Source organism: Hoplias malabaricus, chromosome 4 (genome assembly GCF_029633855.1).
Source record: "Hoplias malabaricus isolate fHopMal1 chromosome 4, fHopMal1.hap1, whole genome shotgun sequence".
In the NCBI taxonomy this organism is placed as follows: domain Eukaryota; kingdom Metazoa; phylum Chordata; class Actinopteri; order Characiformes; family Erythrinidae; genus Hoplias; species Hoplias malabaricus.
This window is the reverse complement of record NC_089803.1, coordinates 5,536,067-5,555,711: the sequence shown is the minus strand read 5'-3', so window position 1 is coordinate 5,555,711 and position 19,645 is coordinate 5,536,067. Positions and strand designations below refer to the sequence as shown.

At 46.9% G+C, this 19,645-nt stretch overlaps 1 gene segment (V, D, J or C); it reads left to right on the top strand.

The window, feature by feature from the left end:
- The first annotated feature begins 9,250 nt into the window (after nucleotides 1–9,250).
- On the top strand, nucleotides 9,251–9,921 carry LOC136694185 (immunoglobulin kappa variable 4-1-like). The segment is given in 2 exon segments: nucleotides 9,251–9,299; nucleotides 9,605–9,921. Coding segments are annotated over 2 exon segments (366 nt in total).
- The last annotated feature ends 9,724 nt before the right edge of the window (nucleotides 9,922–19,645 follow it).

Here is a 19,645-nt window from a genome sequence, read left to right as displayed (position 1 = left end):
CACTTTTTTTTTAACACCCCCTCCATGATCCCGCCAATCATTCAAGGAGGTGCACTTGCACTGCCATGGACCCAGATCTCTCCACCCATCCTCAATAAGTTTAGACAGTGATATATGAGGCTCAGAATGCAGAAATATACTTCTCTTTTGAACAAAATGTTTAAACAATTGCTTTTGTGAGAGCGAGAGGATGATCTGAGCCACGGAGTGACAATGTTCCCACTACAGATCCACACAAGCTTTAGCTTTTCACATAAAACCCATCAAATTCCTTCATCAAAAAATCTTCATCAAGCCCTTCATGCATGTGCAGAGTGCGATGAAGGTCCTCTACTGACATGACATCGACCCAGTCTGTAAGGAGGTCAGTGGATTGCAGAAATTTAGACTTAACAGGGGACAGTAAATCTGCTGATAAAGCCAAGCATTCCCAGCTTGCATTCATATGTTTAACAGCAAGCCAGGTGCCTGCTTCACCATGACATATACCACTGTATCCTCCACACAGACCTTGATGCCCACATAGACTCATTCATTCATTCATTTATTAGCTGTAACCCTTATCCAGTTCAGGGTCGCGGTGGGTCCAGAGCCTACCTGGAATCATTGGGCGCAAGGCGGGAATACACCCTGGAGGGGGCGCTAGTCCTTCTCAGGGTAACACACACTCATTCACTCACTCACACCTACGGACACTTTTGAGTCACCAATCCACCTACCAACGTGTTTTTGGACTGTGGGAGGAAACCCACGCAGACATGGGGAGAACACACCAACTCCTCACAGACAGTCACCAAGAGCGAGAATCAAACCCACAACCTCCAGGCCCCTGGAGCTGTGTGACCACATAGACTCAGTATATATTAAATACTCAATGTACACATTAAATCCCTGAATCCCTGCCCAGGAGATTAATTGAGTGAAACCTAGAAAACAAAAATGCATTTTTTTTTTCTCTGTCTGCACGGAGCATCCTAAAGACTCTGTTACTGCATCTGTAACTTTGGCCAAACACTCCTTATGCTGAGGTCTAACTGAAAAACATGAAGCTCAAAAGTGGTTGCTCTACTAAAAGCCTCTGGTCTCTGTGTCTGTTGGGACAGTCTCTTATGAAGTAATCAGGGCTTCCACAGACGAAACACCCTGCGCTTCTGCCAGCGCTGCCATGGCCTCTTTCAAATACTCGACCCCTGCCTCGACCCGAGGCCCCCCATGGCCTCCGCGCCATCCCTCACCTCTTTGATCGTGGTCCGTAGCCTGCTTCCACAACGCCAGCTGTGCATCAACCAGTTTGTGCTCCTCCTTTTCTCGTCATTTTTCTTTCTTGGCGTTCAGGTTTTTCTGCATGCGCTGCATACTTTTCCACCTCTTTCAGTGGGCCCACGTCCACATCTAAACAGTTGGTTTCGACACAGGGCAGAAACCAACTGATCTGGGTGCAACCTGCACACAAAGTGGTATTTGAGCTGGCTTTCCCAGGCTGTTATGTCCGCAGTCTCCCAATCCTCTGTTGGTGGTCCGCCTGTTGGTGGTCCGCCTGTTTTCTGGCTTTGGGCTTTTATTCTTGGCTCTGTGATGCGCTCAAGCGTTTCTGGAGAGGGAGGGCCTGGGAACAGTGGGTCTGCTTCCTCATCAGTCTCGTCCTCCTTTGCCCTTATCTCTCACGCTGTCTGGATGGGAGGGTACCTTGGCGGAGTCTGCAGCTGTTGTTGAGTGGTTGTTTGTGTCACAGCGGGTGGAGGGAGTGCAGGTGAATGTGGAGGAGGAGGAGGAGGTGCTGAGGCCTGCGCTGGGCGATGTGGATTCACATCCAGGTCCCAGCTGATCTTCGGATATAGGCCGTACTCAGGAGGGGGTGGAGGGGCCATAACAGACATGGGCGTACATGGAAGAACAGCACAAACATTTGCACAATCATTAGATATTGGTGAACCAGAACAAACACTTGGTTTAACATCCTCATTAACTTCTCTCTTCCTTGCATTTCTCTTCTTTTCTTGTCTGCTACAAACGGCTCTGGAAGTTTTTTACAACACCCTCACCCACTAAGCTGAATATTCTGTCTGAGTATTTCAGTCTCCTGCTCTTTATGTGTTAATTCATCTCTCAACCGTTCCAACTGATTTGGACTGAAACTTCCTCCCCCAGGAAACCCCAGTTTAACCCATTCTCCCATCTGCCTCACACTGCTTGAGCCATACTCCTTCAGCATTTGTCTTCCTCAGCCTGGTTCTGTGCTGTTTTGCTGTAACAACACCCCATAATTGTATTTTAAAATAAAAACCAAATTAATTAATTTAATTAATCAAAATTGAAAGAAAAAACCCATATATATATATATATATATTATTATTATTATTATTATACTAACCCCAGGTTGATAGAACTCTTTTTTTTCTGTTTCTCTCATAGAAACTGCTATTGTTTCTCCCATAGAAACAAACCTGATGTCACCTGTATGTTCCTCTCTACTGGACACTTTCTAAAGGCACCTTACTCAATAGAATGTCCTGCCTTAGGAGCTCATCAGCTCTGGAAAAATAAAATAATCAACATCTTACCGCGGTTCAATCGGTGTTCCCTCCTGGTGTCCCGTGCCAAGTTCAATATCAGCGGTGCCGGTGGACCCGAAACGGAGCCACCTCCACCTCCCCACTCTGGAGACTTCTTGTGGATGGCTGGATTTGCTCTTTCAATCCGCGCTCGAAAGACACCAGACACACGAGATAATCAGGACAACGAGCCCCCAAGTTGTTATGGAAAATCTAAAATTAATCTCTCTCTCTCTCTAAGTATCACCAGGAAGCAAGATCAATGCTCAATTATTTCTTTGGGGAGAAGAGAGGAATAAGACACGCAGTCAAAGATTCTCTCTTGTCTCTCAAGTTTATTGAACAAAGCCAAGCCATATATAGGACCCCAGTCACGTACACCTTTATTACATCATGTCTCATTCCATCAACCACATTGCCTCATTATCTCCAACTTTACAGCTGCCAGGAAAAAATGGTGAGAGATGTCCTTCAGTTGTTGACTGCCTTCCTTCTAATCTGCTCAGCGCCTTCCTCCCACAGGTCACTGTAACACAATGCAGTAAGTCCCTTCAAGCACTAAGGCCTACATAATTTATTCATTCATTCATTTTCTTTTCCGCTTCTCCATTTCAGGGTCGCGGTGGCAACAGGGCGAGCAAAGAAGCCCAGACGTCTCTGTCCCTTGCAACATCCACCAATTCCTCCTGGGGGATCCCAAGGCGTTCCCAGGACAGCTGGGATATATAATCCCTCCAGCGTGTCCTGGGTCTACCCCGGGGCCTCCTTCCAGTTGGACGTGCCTGGTATACCTCCAGTGGGAGGCGTCCAGGAAGCATCCGGATCAAATGCCCAAACCACCTCAACTGACTCCTCTCAATGCGGAGGAGCAGCGACTCTACTCCGAGCTCCTCCCTTGTCACTGAGCTCCTCACCCGATCACGGAGAGTACGCCCAGCGACCCGTCGGAGAAAGCTCATTTCGGCCGCTCGTATCCGCGATCTTGTGCTTTCGGTCATTACCCAGAGCTCATGACCACAGGTGAGAGTGGGAACGTAGACTGACCGGTAAATTGAGAGCTTTGCTCTATGGCTCAGCTCCCTCTTCACCACAACGGTGCGGTACAGTGACCGCATTACTGCAGATGCTGCACCTATCCTACGGTCAATCTCACCATCCCTCTTCCCATCACTCGTGAACAAGAACCCGAGATACTTGAACTCCTTCACTTGGGGCAGGTTCTCACCCCTTACCTGAAGGGAGCATGCCATCTGTTTCCGGGAGATTACCATGGCCTCAGACTTGGAGGTGCTGATCCGACCTGATACCTGATACAGACCGCTTCACACTCGGCTGCAAACTGCTCAAGTGAGCGCAGGAGGCCTCCGTGCGAAGAAGCCAGAAGAACAACATCGTCCGCAAAAAGCAGAGATGCCACCTCCTGAGCTCCTCGACGGAAGCCCTCCTGCCCCAGGCTACGCTGCGCCACCCTGTTCATGAAAATCAGGAACAGGAGTGGAGATAAGGCACAGCCCTGACGGAGTCCAATGCCCACACTGAACAAGCCTGACTTACTGCCAAGGATGCGAACACAACTCAAACTCTGAGAGTACAAGGACCGTACGGCTCGCCGGAGCGACCCTGGCACCCCATACTCCCAGAGCACCTCCCACAGAATCTCTCGGGGAACACGGTCATATGCCTTCTCCAAATCCACAAAGCATGTGTAGAGTGGAGTAGCAAATTCCCACGCCCCCTCAATCATCTGTGCAAAAGTAAAGAGTTGGTCCATAGTTCCACGGCCTGGACGAAATCCGCATTGTTCCTCCAAAATCCTAGGTTCGACTATCGGACGGATTCTCCTTTCCAGCACCTTGGCATAGACTTTCCCCGGGAGGCTGAGAAGTGTAATGCCACGATAATTGGCACACTTTCTCCGGTCCCCTTTTTTGAAAATAGGAACCACCACCCCGGTTTGCCAATCCAAAGGCACCGTTCCCGAGGTCCATGCGATATTGTATAGGCGTGTCATCCAAGACAGCCCCACAGTATCGAGTGCCTTCAATAACTCTGGGCGAATCTCATCCACTCCTGGAGCTTTGCCACTGCGAAGCTTTTTCACCACCTCAGTGACTACAGCCAAGGAAATGGAATCTGATCCCCCAGAGGCCCTACCTCACGCACAGGAGGCATGTCTCTCGGGTTAAGGAGTTCCTCAAAGTGCTCCTTCCAACGCCCAACAATACGCTCAGTCGAGTTCAGAGTTTCACCATCCTTGCTGAGCACAGCTTGGACAGTGTCCCCCCTCCCCCTCCTGAGCTGTCGGAGTGTTTTCCAGAACCTCTTTGAGGCCACCCGGAAGTCATTTTCCACGGCCTCTCCAAACTCCTCCCATGCTCTGGCTTTTGCTTCAGCAACTGCCACAGCTGCAGCCTTTGTTGCCTGCTGGTACCCATCCGCAGAATCGGAAGTTCCCCGAGCTAGCCAATCTCAAAAAGCCTCCTTCTTCCGCTTGACGGCTTCCCTCACCCCCAATGTCCACCAACGGGTTCTTGGGTTGCCGCCATAACAGGCACCGATAAGCTTTTGACCACAGCTACATGCAGTCGCTTCCACGATGGAGGTCCGGAACAGTGTCCATTCAGACTCCATTCCCCCTACCTCCTCCGGAACATGTGAGAAGTTCTCTCGGAGGTGAGAGTTGAAATCCATCCGGACAGAGTCATCTGCCAGCTTTTCCCAGCACACCCTCACTATACGTTTGGGTTTACCAGGTCTGTCCGGCAGCTTTCCCCGCCATCAGATCCAACTCACCACCAGATGGTGATCGGTTGACAGCTCAGCCCCTCTCTTTACTCGAGTGTCCAAAACATACGGCCTCAGGTCAGAAGACACAACCACAAAGTCGATCATTGACCTTTGGCCCAGATTGCTCTGGTACCAAGTACACTTATGAGCAATCTTATGTTCGAACATGGTGTTCGTTATGGACAAACCATGGCTAGCACAGAAGTCCAACAACATCACACCACTCGGGTTTCGATCAGGCAGTCCGTTCCTCCCAATCACTCCTCTCTAGGTTTCCCAGTCATTGCCAACGTGAGCATTGAAGTCCCCCAGTAAAACAATAGAGTCAGTGCATGGAATCCCCTCCAGAACTCCAGTCACTGCCTCCAAGAAGGCCGAATACTCTGAGCTGCTGTTCGGTGCATACGCACACACAACAGTCAAAGTTTTCCTCTCTGCAAGCCGGAGCCGCATTGAGGCGACCCTCTCGTTTACTGGGACAAACTCCAGCTGTACAGGCGCCACACCCGCCCGGCGCCTCTCACCCTGTGCAACTCCTGAGTAGGAGAGAGACCAACCCCTATCGAGGAGTTTGGTTCCAGAGCCTACACTGTGTGTAGAGGTGAGCCCAACTATATCTAGCTGGTATCTCTCAACCTCACGCACCAGCTCTGGCATTTTCCCCCCCAGTGAGGTTATGTTCCATGTACCAAGAACCAGTTTCCGCTGACAAGTTCCACGACGCCAGGGGCCCCTTCGCCCCCGCTCTGTGCCCGATGGGCATTGCACCGCACCCCTACTCTGGATCTTGCGGGTGGTGAGCCCACATGATCCTCCCACGTTGCCATTTCGGGCTGAGCCCGGCCGGGTTACGTGGGTTGCCCGGCCACCAGGCGCTCGCCGTCGGACACTACCCCCAGGCCTGGCTCCAGGGGTAGGTCCCGGTAACCCTTTCCCGGGCAGGGTAAACTGAATTTTAATGGGTGTACTCATAGGAATGCTTTTGGATCATGTTTGTCTGGATCTTCACTCCAGACCTGTTCGCCATGGGAGACCCTACTGGGAGCTAACAGCTCCCGACGACATAGCCCTGGAGGTCATGAGACCACACAAGCCCTTCCGCCACGACAAGGCTCTGATCCAGGAAGGGCTACATAATTTAGTAAGAATTAATCAAGATTAATCAAAACCATTACTCCCTGAATATATTATGTCATTAGTTATTATTAAGCATTACTCATTAGTGTTAATCGGCATTTTCCCATCACATTATCTAGCCACAGGTGCACAGCACCTTCATGAAATTCCGCTAGTGCCTGAAATTAAACGTGCTGACCATATGTTCTTCCCTGGATGTGCATTGAAATTAGATTAAAGGGATCTATAATCACTTGTAGAAATATGATTTATTCAAAACAGTAGCTGCAATACTTATAAAATATTAGTAAATTGCCTAGATTTAGTCTATCATTATGCTTCAAATTACAGTAGATATGTGCCTTAGTTTGTAAAATAATTATAGGATACCTGGTAATAAAAGCATACATCTGTTAACATACAATTTACTTCATCTACTTTTGTGTATGCAAATTAACAGGTACTTTATTTTAATGTATGTTTAAAATGTTTGTAGCTGACATATATTTTAAACATAGGGTCTTAATTGCAGCATTAAAAGATGTTCACTGTTCTGTGTATGTGTATTTACACCTTTAACCGTGTCTGCGGAGATTCTTTTCCATCACCCGTCTTCACAATACAGTAAATAAACAACATAGGAAACTTGGTAATAACCATGTACATATGCTATCATACTCTTTATTTCTTCTGTACTTATATTTTCTTACAAATTATTAAACAGACACTTACTCTGTATTTAGTATGTACTTAGTGGGCTGTAATTTATAGATTCACCCATACATTTATCAGAGATGTCATTAATGACAAAGGCTGTGTCTGGTATGTTATCATCCACCTACCTTATACTGAAATGTGGCTGGTGCCACTTGTAGGCCAAAAGGCATCATCATAAATCAGTATTCATCTGTCAGATAATCACACAGATGTCCTGTGGTCATGCCCCGTGTTCTGCTCAGATACCCCACCACATTCAGTCTACATCAGAAATGTTTTCTCACTGTTGGAGTCAATGAGAATGTGGTGTTAAGGTACATATTTAAAAAAAAAAATCAGTATCCTCTAAACTTAAGTGTGTGTTTAGTTTTACTCTAGAAGTGGTTACAGTGTAGTGTCAGGGAAATTCCAGTGTTAGTGTAAAGTGAAATGGGAAAGATTTGTGTTATTTGTGTAATTCGATACTCTGTTACTGTAACAATGAAAATCTGACAGCAGAACTATCATTTACTAAGATTTAAACTGTCTATTATTCATCAACTGAAACTAAACCTTTGACTCTGTAGCAGGAGACTTCATCAATATTTCAACCCACTCTGAACCACATTTGGACAGGCATTGAATGAGCTGTCATCTCTCATAATTCATTCTCTAAATTTCTCTTAAAGCATTTCATATTCTAGAATATTATTGTAGCTTGATGCTGTCAAACAATATACTGAAAGACTTGATCATCACCTGCTGAAGAATGAGTTAACAAATGAGACTCAAAAGAGAGAGTGTGTGTGTGTGTGTGTGAGAGAGAGAGAGAGAGAGAGAGAGGGAGAGAGAGAGAGAGAGAGAGAGAGAGAGAGAGCAGTGAGGTGAAACTCAGATTTACATGAACAGTCCTGAGTCGTCCTCTCTTTCCCAGAATAGAGCAGCTTCATTAATTAATTAGCTTGATTAAATTCAGCTTCATTTAATCAACTTGTGCGACTTGAGGGTTCTCAGACCTGTCCGACTCAACACTTCTCCAACATGTCCTTCTCTATGGTCCTCCACCGTGTCTGACAATGTCTTTTTATGGACTAATATAGGTCAGGCCAGACTGGACCAGTACTGAACATCTTGGGACGTGACTGGTCCATTCATGGTCACTGGGAGAACTTTCCTAACTCTTAATTTAACTATCATCAGATGAAGAGTTTTTAAAACTGTTTCAGAACTGTTTTAAAACTGTAATTAAAACATGTTAATGTCTTCATACGGAGGAATCAAACTGACTCCAAACAAGCTGCCCATCATGATCTGAATCAGTGCTGGGGATATTTCTCTCAGCACAAATCAGTGTGAATTTGAAAGGAGTTTATTACTGAATATCAATGTTTATAAAATCCAGACTCGTATTGTGACACAAGCACTAATTTTAATGTTATATGTAATGAACCTGTCTGTTCATTTACATTATGTTTTATATAAATGTGGCATTATTTGAATTACAAACTAAAACAATGAATCACATTCAGTTTAGAAAAATAACTCTGGTTTGTATTTGTTATTTATATTTAACTTTAAAACTCTTAAAATACAATTGTAACACAGTGTTAGTCTGAATTTACTGTATGTGGGTCTTTTTCAGTAAAAGTGATGAGAAAGATTAAATAAGTCTCATGTTTAAACAGAATAAAAGTCCCTTCATTTTCAGACTGAGTTTTGCTCCTTCACTGAAGGTGTGACACAGTGCTACATTTCAGTGAAGAGTCATTGTCCATAAACCTACATCACTCATCACACTGTTAGTGATAACACTGTAAAATCTGTGTGTGAGGGGTTTACACACTTTACCCTCAAAACTTATTCATAAAACTCTAACATTTCTAAATGAAGATCTATCTCTGAACTAAACCTTGTTTTCTAAACAATCTAAACATTTCTATGTGTTTATTATGGAGGTGTTTGATGGAGGCATTTCCATAGAGAGGGTCCACTTTGCATCATGAGCCCATGCTTCAGTGCTCTGCTAGTGTTTATAGTCCTGTGAGTTTAACACTTCATGACTGAGAGCTGCTGCCCCACAAACTTCACCCACAGCAACCATGACTTTGGTCTCCATCTTCATCTGGACACTGGCGCTCTGGACGAGAGGTAACACACTTGATTATCTAGTAGATCTGTAGATCTGATCAAAAATAGTTTTTGTATTTACCTTGTAGATATTACAGTAAATCAACCTGAGAACATATCAGTTAAAACAGAACTAAACTGAAATCAAAAGGTTTTTAACATAAATAATTAAAAAAACATAGGTCAAGTAGAATATGAACTTCCCAACTTTTATATTATTTAAAATATACTTGTTAATTAAACAAAAAATATTACATATATTACTTATTTAAAATGATTCTGTTATTATTATTATTTATTACAGTCTTTGTTTAATTTTTCTTTAGGGTCCAGTGGTCAAGTGACTGTTACTCAGACTCCTCCAGTGAAAACTGTTTCTACAGGACAATCAGTCACCATCAACTGTAGAACCAGTAGTGGAGTTTATAATGGCAACCATATGTTCTGGTATCAGCAGAAACCTGGAAAAGCTCCTAAACTCCTGATCTATGGAGCATCCACCCGTCAGTCTGGAGTCTCAGATCGTTTCAGTGGCAGTGGATCTGGATCTGACTTCACTCTGACCATCAGTAACGTCCAGACTGAAGATGCAGGAGATTATTACTGTCAGTGTTACCACACTGGAAGAGTGTTCACACAGTGAAATAGAGTCGTACAAAAACCTCCCTCAGTCAGAGACTGCACTGCTACAGCTGCACCCTACTGCAGGTGCTGAGGGGGAGGATGATACACACAATAACACACTCTGTGGAGGAGAGACACACACCTCACTAACACACACCTCCACACACAATAACACACTCTGTGGAGGAGAGACACACACCTCACTAACACACACCTCCACACACACAATAACACACTCTGTGCAGGAGAGACACACACCTCACTAACACACACCTCCACACACACAATAACACACTCTGTGCAGGAGAGACACACACCTCACTAACACACACCTCCACACAGAATAACACACTCTGTGCAGGAGAGACACACACCTCACTAACACACACCTCCACACACAATAACACACTGTGGAGGAGAGACACACCCCTCACTAACACACACCTCCACACACAATAACACACTCTGTGGAGGAGAGACACACGCCTCACTAACACACACCTCCACTCACACAATAACACACTCTGTGGAGGAGAGACACACACCTCACTAACACACACCCCCACACACACAATAACACACTCTGTGGAGGAGAGACACACACCTCACTAACACACACCTCCACACACAATAACACACTCTGTGGAGAAGAGACACACACCTCACTAACACACACCTCCACACACAATAACACACTCTTTGGAGGAGAGACACACACCTCACTAACACACACCTCCACACACAATAACACACTCTGTGGAGAAGAGACACAAACCTCACTAACACACACCTCCACACACAATAACACACTCTTTGGAGGAGAGATACACACCTCACTAACACACACCTCCATACACAATAACACACTCTGTGGAGGAGAGACACACACCTCACTAACACACACCTCCACTCACACAATAACACACTCTGTGGAGGAGAGACACACACCTCATTAACACACACCTCCACACACAATAACACACTCTGTGGAGGAGAGACACACACCTCACTAACACACACCTCCACACACAATAACACACTCTTTGGAGGAGAGACACACACCTCACTAACACACACCTCCACACACAATAACACACTCTGTGGAGGAGAGACACACACCTCACTAGCACATACCTCCACACACAATAACACACTCTGTGGAGGAGAGACACACACCTCACTAACACACACCTCCACACACAATAACACACTCTGTGGAGGAGAGACACACACCTCACTAACACACACCTCCACACGCAATAACACACTCTGTGGAGGAGAGACACACACCTCACTAACACACACCTCCACACACAATAACACACTCTGTGGAGGAGAGACACACACCTCACTAACACACACCTCCACACACAATAACACACTCTTTGGAGGAGAGACACACACCTCACTAACACACACCTCCACACACAATAACACACTCTGTGGAGGAGAGACACACACCTCACTAACACACACCTCCACACACACAATAACACACTCTGTGGAGGAGAGACACAAACCTCACTAACACACAACTAAACACACAATAACACACTCTGTGGAGGAGAGACACACACCTCACTAACACACACCTCCACACACAATAACACACTCTGTGGAGGAGAGACACACACACCTCACTAACACACACTTCCACACACAATAACACACACTGTGGAGGAGAGAAACACACCTCACTAACACATACCTCCACACACAATAACACACTCTGTGGAGGAGAGACACACACCTCACTAACACACACCTCCACACACAATAACACACTCTGTGGAGGAGAGACACACACCTCACTAACACACACCTCCACACACAATAACACACTCTGTGGAGGAGAGACACACACCTCACTAACACACATCTCCACACACAATAACACACTCTTTGGAGGAGAGACACACACCTCACTAACACACACCTCCACACACAATAACACACTCTGTGGAGGAGAGACACACACCTCACTAACACACACCTCCACACACAATAACACACTCTGTGGAGGAGAGACACACACCTCACTAACACACACCTCCACACACAATAACACACTCTGTGGAGGAGAGACACACACACCTCACTAACACACACTTCCACACACAATAACACACACTGTGGAGGAGAGAAACACACCTCACTAACACACACCTCCACACACACAATAACACACTCTGTGGAGGAGAGACACACACCTCACTAACACACACCTCCACACACAATAACACACTCTGTGGAGGAGAGACACACACCTCACTAACACACACCTCCACACACAATAACACACTCTGTGGAGGAGAGACACACACCTCACTAACACACACCTCCACACACAATAACACACTCTGTGGAGGAGAGACACACACCTCACTAACACACACCTCCACACACACAATAACACACTCTGTGGAGGAGAGACACACACCTCACTAACACACACCTCCACACACAATAACACACTCTGTGGAGGAGAGACACACACCTCACTAACACACACCTCCACACACACAATAACACACTCTGTGGAGGAGAGACACACACCTCACTAACACACACCTCCACACACAATAGCACACTCTGTGGAGGAGAGACACACACCTCACTAACACACACCCCCCACACACAATAACACACTCTGTGGAGGAGAGACACACACCTCACTAACACACACCTCCACACACAATAACACACACTGTGGAGGAGAGACAAACACCTCACTAACACACACCTCCACACACACAATAAAACACTCTGTGGAGGAGAGAAACACACCTCACTAACACACACCTCCACACACAATAACACACTCTGTGGAGGAGAGACACACACCTCACTAACACACACCTCTACACACACAATAACACACTCTGTGGAGGAGAGACACACACCTCACTAACACACACCTCCACACACAATAGCACACTCTGTGGAGGAGAGACACACACCTCACTAACACACACCCCCACACACACAATAACACACTCTGTGGAGGAGAGACACACACCTCACTAACACACACCTCCACACACAATAACACACTCTGTGGAGGAGAGACACACACCTCACTAACACACACCTCCACACACAATAACACACTCTGTGGAGGAGAGACACACACCTCACTAACACACACCTCCACACACACAATAACACACTCTGTGGAGGAGAGACACACACCTCACTAACACACACCTCCACACACAATAACACACTCTGTGGAGGAGAGACACACACCTCACTAACACACACCTCCACACACAATAACACACTCTGTGGAGGAGAGACACACACACCTCACTAACACACACTTCCACACACAATAACACACACTGTGGAGGAGAGAAACACACCTCACTAACACACACCTCCACACACACAATAACACACTCTGTGGAGGAGAGACACACACCTCACTAACACACACCTCCACACACAATAACACACTCTGTGGAGGAGAGACACACACCTCACTAACACACACCTCCACACACAATAACACACTCTGTGGAGGAGACACACATCTCACTAACACACACCTCACTAACACACAACTCCACACACACAATAACACACTCTGTGGAGGAGAGACACACACCTCACTAACACACACCTCCACACACAATAACACACTCTTTGGAGGAGAGACACACACCTCACTAACACACACCTCCACACACTATAACACACTCTGTGGAGGAGAGACACACACCTCACTAACACACACAATAACACACACAATAACACACTCTGTGGAGGAGAGACACACACCTCACTAACACACACCACACACAATAACACACTCTGTGGAGGAGAGACACGCACCTCACTAACACACACCTCCACACACACAATAACACACTCTGTGGAGGAGAGACACACACCTCACTAACACACACCTCCACACACAATAACACACTCTGTGGAGAAGAGACACACACCTCACTAACACACACCTCCACACACAATAACACACTCTTTGGAGGAGAGACACACATCTCACTAACACACACCTCCACACACAATAACACACTCTGTGGAGGAGAGACACACCCCTCACTAACACACACCTCCACACACACAATAACACACTCTGTGGAGGAGAGACACACACCTCACTAACACACACCTCCACACACACAATAACACACTCTGTGGAGGAGAGACACACACCTCACTAACACACACCTCCACACACAATAACACACTCTGTGGAGGAGAGACACACACCTCACTAACACACACCTCCACACACAATAACACACTCTGTGGAGGAGAGACACACACCTCACTAACACACACCTCCACACACAATAACACAATCTGTGGAGGAGAGACTCACACCTCACTAACACACACCTCCACACACACAATAACACACTCTGTGGAGGAGAGACACACCTCACTAACACACACCTCCACACACAATAACACACTCTGTGGAGGAGAGACACACACCTCACTAACACACACCTCCACACACAATAACACACTCTGTGGAGGAGAGACACACACCTCACTAACACACACCTCCACACACAATAACACACTCTGTGGAGGAGAGACACACACCTCACTAACACACACCTCCACACACACAATAACACACTCTGTGGAGGAGAGACACACACCTCACTAACACACACCTCCACACACAATAACACACTCTGTGGAGGAGAGACACACACCTCACTAACACACACCTCCACACACACAATAACACACTCTGTGGAGGAGAGACACACACCTCACTAACACACACCTCCACACACAATAGCACACTCTGTGGAGGAGAGACACACACCTCACTAACACACACCCCCCACACACAATAACACACTCTGTGGAGGAGAGACACACACCTCACTAACACACACCTCCACACACAATAACACACACTGTGGAGGAGAGACACACACCTCACTAACACACACCTCCACACACACAATAAAACACTCTGTGGAGGAGAGAAACACACCTCACTAACACACACCTCCACACACAATAACACACTCTGTGGAGGAGAGACACCCACCTCACTAACACACACCTCTACACACACAATAACACACTCTGTGGAGGAGAGACACACACCTCACTAACACACACCTCCACACACAATAGCACACTCTGTGGAGGAGAGACACACACCTCACTAACACACACCCCCACACACACAATAACACACTCTGTGGAGGAGAGACACACACCTCACTAACACACACCTCCACACACAATAACACACTCTGTGGAGGAGAGACACACACCTCACTAACACACACCTCCACACACAATAACACACTCTGTGGAGGAGAGACACACACACCTCACTAACACACACTTCCACACACAATAACACACACTGTGGAGGAGAGAAACACACCTCACTAACACATACCTCCACACACAATAACACACCCTGTGGAGGAGAGACACACACCTCACTAACACACACCTCCACACACAATAACACACTCTGTGGAGGAGAGACACACACCTCACTAACACACACCTCCACACACAATAACACACTCTGTGGAGGAGAGACACACACCTCACTAACACACACCTCCACACACACAATAACACACTCTGTGGAGGAGAGACACACACCTCACTAACACACACCTCCACACACAATAACACACTCTGTGGAGGAGAGACACACACCTCACTAACACACACCTCCACACACAATAACACACTCTGTGGAGGAGAGACACACACACCTCACTAACACACACTTCCACACACAATAACACACACTGTGGAGGAGAGAAACACACCTCACTAACACACACCTCCACACACACAATAACACACTCTGTGGAGGAGAGACACACACCTCACTAACACACACCTCCACACACAATAACACACTCTGTGGAGGAGAGACACACACCTCACTAACACACACCTCCACACACAATAACACACTCTGTGGAGGAGACACACATCTCACTAACACACACCTCCACACACAATAGCACACTCTGTGGAGGAGAGAAACACACCTCACTAACACACACCTCCACACACAATAACACACTCTGTGGAGGAGAGACTCACACCTCACTAACACACACCTCCACACACACAATAACACACTCTGTGGAGGAGAGACACACCTCACTAACACACACCTCCACACACAATAACACACTCTGTGGAGGAGAGACACACACCTCACTAACACACACCTCCACACACAATAACACACTCTGTGGAGGAGAGACACACACCTCACTAACACACACCTCCACACACAATAACACACTCTGTGGAGGAGAGACACACACCTCACTAACACACACCTCCACACACACAATAACACACTCTGTGGAGGAGAGACACACACCTCACTAACACACACCTCCACACACAATAACACACTCTGTGGAGGAGAGACACACACCTCACTAACACACACCTCCACACACACAATAACACACTCTGTGGAGGAGAGACACACACCTCACTAACACACACCTCCACACACAATAGCACACTCTGTGGAGGAGAGACACACACCTCACTAACACACACCCCCCACACACAATAACACACTCTGTGGAGGAGAGACACACACCTCACTAACACACACCTCCACACACAATAACACACACTGTGGAGGAGAGACACACACCTCACTAACACACACCTCCACACACACAATAAAACACTCTGTGGAGGAGAGAAACACACCTCACTAACACACACCTCCACACACAATAACACACTCTGTGGAGGAGAGACACACACCTCACTAACACACACCTCTACACACACAATAACACACTCTGTGGAGGAGAGACACACACCTCACTAACACACACCTCCACACACAATAGCACACTCTGTGGAGGAGAGACACACACCTCACTAACACACACCCCCACACACACAATAACACACTCTGTGGAGGAGAGACACACACCTCACTAACACACACCTCCACACACAATAACACACTCTGTGGAGGAGAGACACACATCTCACTAACACACACCTCCACACACAATAACACACTCTGTGGAGGAGAGACACACACACCTCACTAACACACACTTCCACACACAATAACACACACTGTGGAGGAGAGAAACACACCTCACTAACACATACCTCCACACACAATAACACACTCTGTGGAGGAGAGACACACACCTCACTAACACACACCTCCACACACAATAACACACTCTGTGGAGGAGAGACACACACCTCACTAACACACACCTCCACTCACACAATAACACACTCTGTGGAGGAGAGACACACACCTCATTAACACACACCTCCACACACAATAACACACTCTGTGGAGGAGAGACACACACCTCACTAACACACACCTCCACACACAATAACACACTCTTTGGAGGAGAGACACACACCTCACTAACACACACCTCCACACACAATAACACACTCTGTGGAGGAGAGACACACACCTCACTAGCACATACCTCCACACACAATAACACACTCTGTGGAGGAGAGACACACACCTCACTAACACACACCTCCACACACAATAACACACTCTGTGGAGGAGAGACACACACACCTCACTAACACACACCTCCACACACAATAACACACTCTGTGGAGGAGAGACACACACCTCACTAACACACACCTCCACACACAATAACACACTCTGTGGAGGAGAGACACACACCTCACTAACACACACCTCCACACACAATAACACACTCTGTGGAGGAGACACACATCTCACTAACACACACCTCACTAACACACAACTCCACACACACAATAACACACTCTGTGGAGGAGAGACACACACCTCACTAACACACACCTCCACACACAATAACACACTCTTTGGAGGAGAGACACACACCTCACTAACACACACCTCCACACACTATAACACACTCTGTGGAGGAGAGACACACACCTCACTAACACACACAATAACACACACAATAACACACTCTGTGGAGGAGAGACACACACCTCACTAACACACACCACACACAATAACACACTCTGTGGAGGAGAGACACGCACCTCACTAACACACACCTCCACACACACAATAACACACTCTGTGGAGGAGAGACACACACCTCACTAACACACACCTCCACACACAATAACACACTCTGTGTAGAAGAGACACACACCTCACTAACACACACCTCCACACACAATAACACACTCTTTGGAGGAGAGACACACATCTCACTAACACACACCTCCACACACAATAACACACTCTGTGGAGGAGAGACACACCCCTCACTAACACACACCTCCACACACACAATAACACACTCTGTGGAGGAGAGACACACACCTCACTAACACACACCTCCACACACACAATAACACACTCTGTGGAGGAGAGACACACACCTCACTAACACACACCTCCACACACAATAACACACTCTGTGGAGGAGAGACACACACCTCACTAACACACACCTCCACACACAATAACACACTCTGTGGAGGAGAGACACACACCTCACTAACACACACCTCCACACACAATAACACAATCTGTGGAGGAGAGACTCACACCTCACTAACACACACCTCCACACACACAATAACACACTCTGTGGAGGAGAGACACACCTCACTAACACACACCTCCACACACAATAACACACTCTGTGGAGGAGAGACACACACCTCACTAACACACACCTCCACACACAATAACACACTCTGTGGAGGAGAGACACACACCTCACTAACACACACCTCCACACACAATAACACACTCTGTGGAGGAGAGACACACACCTCACTAACACACACCTCCACACACACAATAACACACTCTGTGGAGGAGAGACACACACCTCACTAACACACACCTCCACACACAATAACACACTCTGTGGAGGAGACACACATCTCACTAACACACACCTCACTAACACACACCTCCACACACACACACAATAACACACTCTGTGGAGGAGAGACACACACCTCACTAACACACACCTCCACACACAATAACACACTCTGTGGAGGAGACACACATCTCACTAACACACACCTCACTAACACACACCTCCACACACACAATAACACACTCTGTGGAGGAAAGACACACACCTCACTAACACACACCTCCACACGCACAATAACACACTCTGTGGAGGAGAGACACACACCTCACTAACACACACCTCCACACACAATAACACACTCTGTGGAGGAGAGACACACACCTCACTAACACACACAATAACACACACAATAACACACTCTGTGGAGGAGAGACACACACCTCACTAACACACAATAACACACTCTGTGGAGGAGAGACACGCACCTCACTAACACACACCTCCACACACACAATAACACACTCTGTGGAGGAGAGGCACACACCTCACTAACACACACCTCCACACACAATAACACACTCTGTGGAGGAGAGACACACACCTCACTAACACACACCTCCACACACAATAACACACTCTGTGGAGAAGAGACACACACCTCACTAACACACACCTCCACACACAATAACACACTCTTTGGAGGAGAGACACACATCTCACTAACACACACCTCCACACACAATAACACACTCTGTGGAGGAGAGACACACCCCTCACTAACACACACCTCCACACACACAATAACACACTCTGTGGAGGAGAGACACACACCTCACTAACACACACCTCCACACACACAATAACACACTCTGTGGAGGAGAGACACAC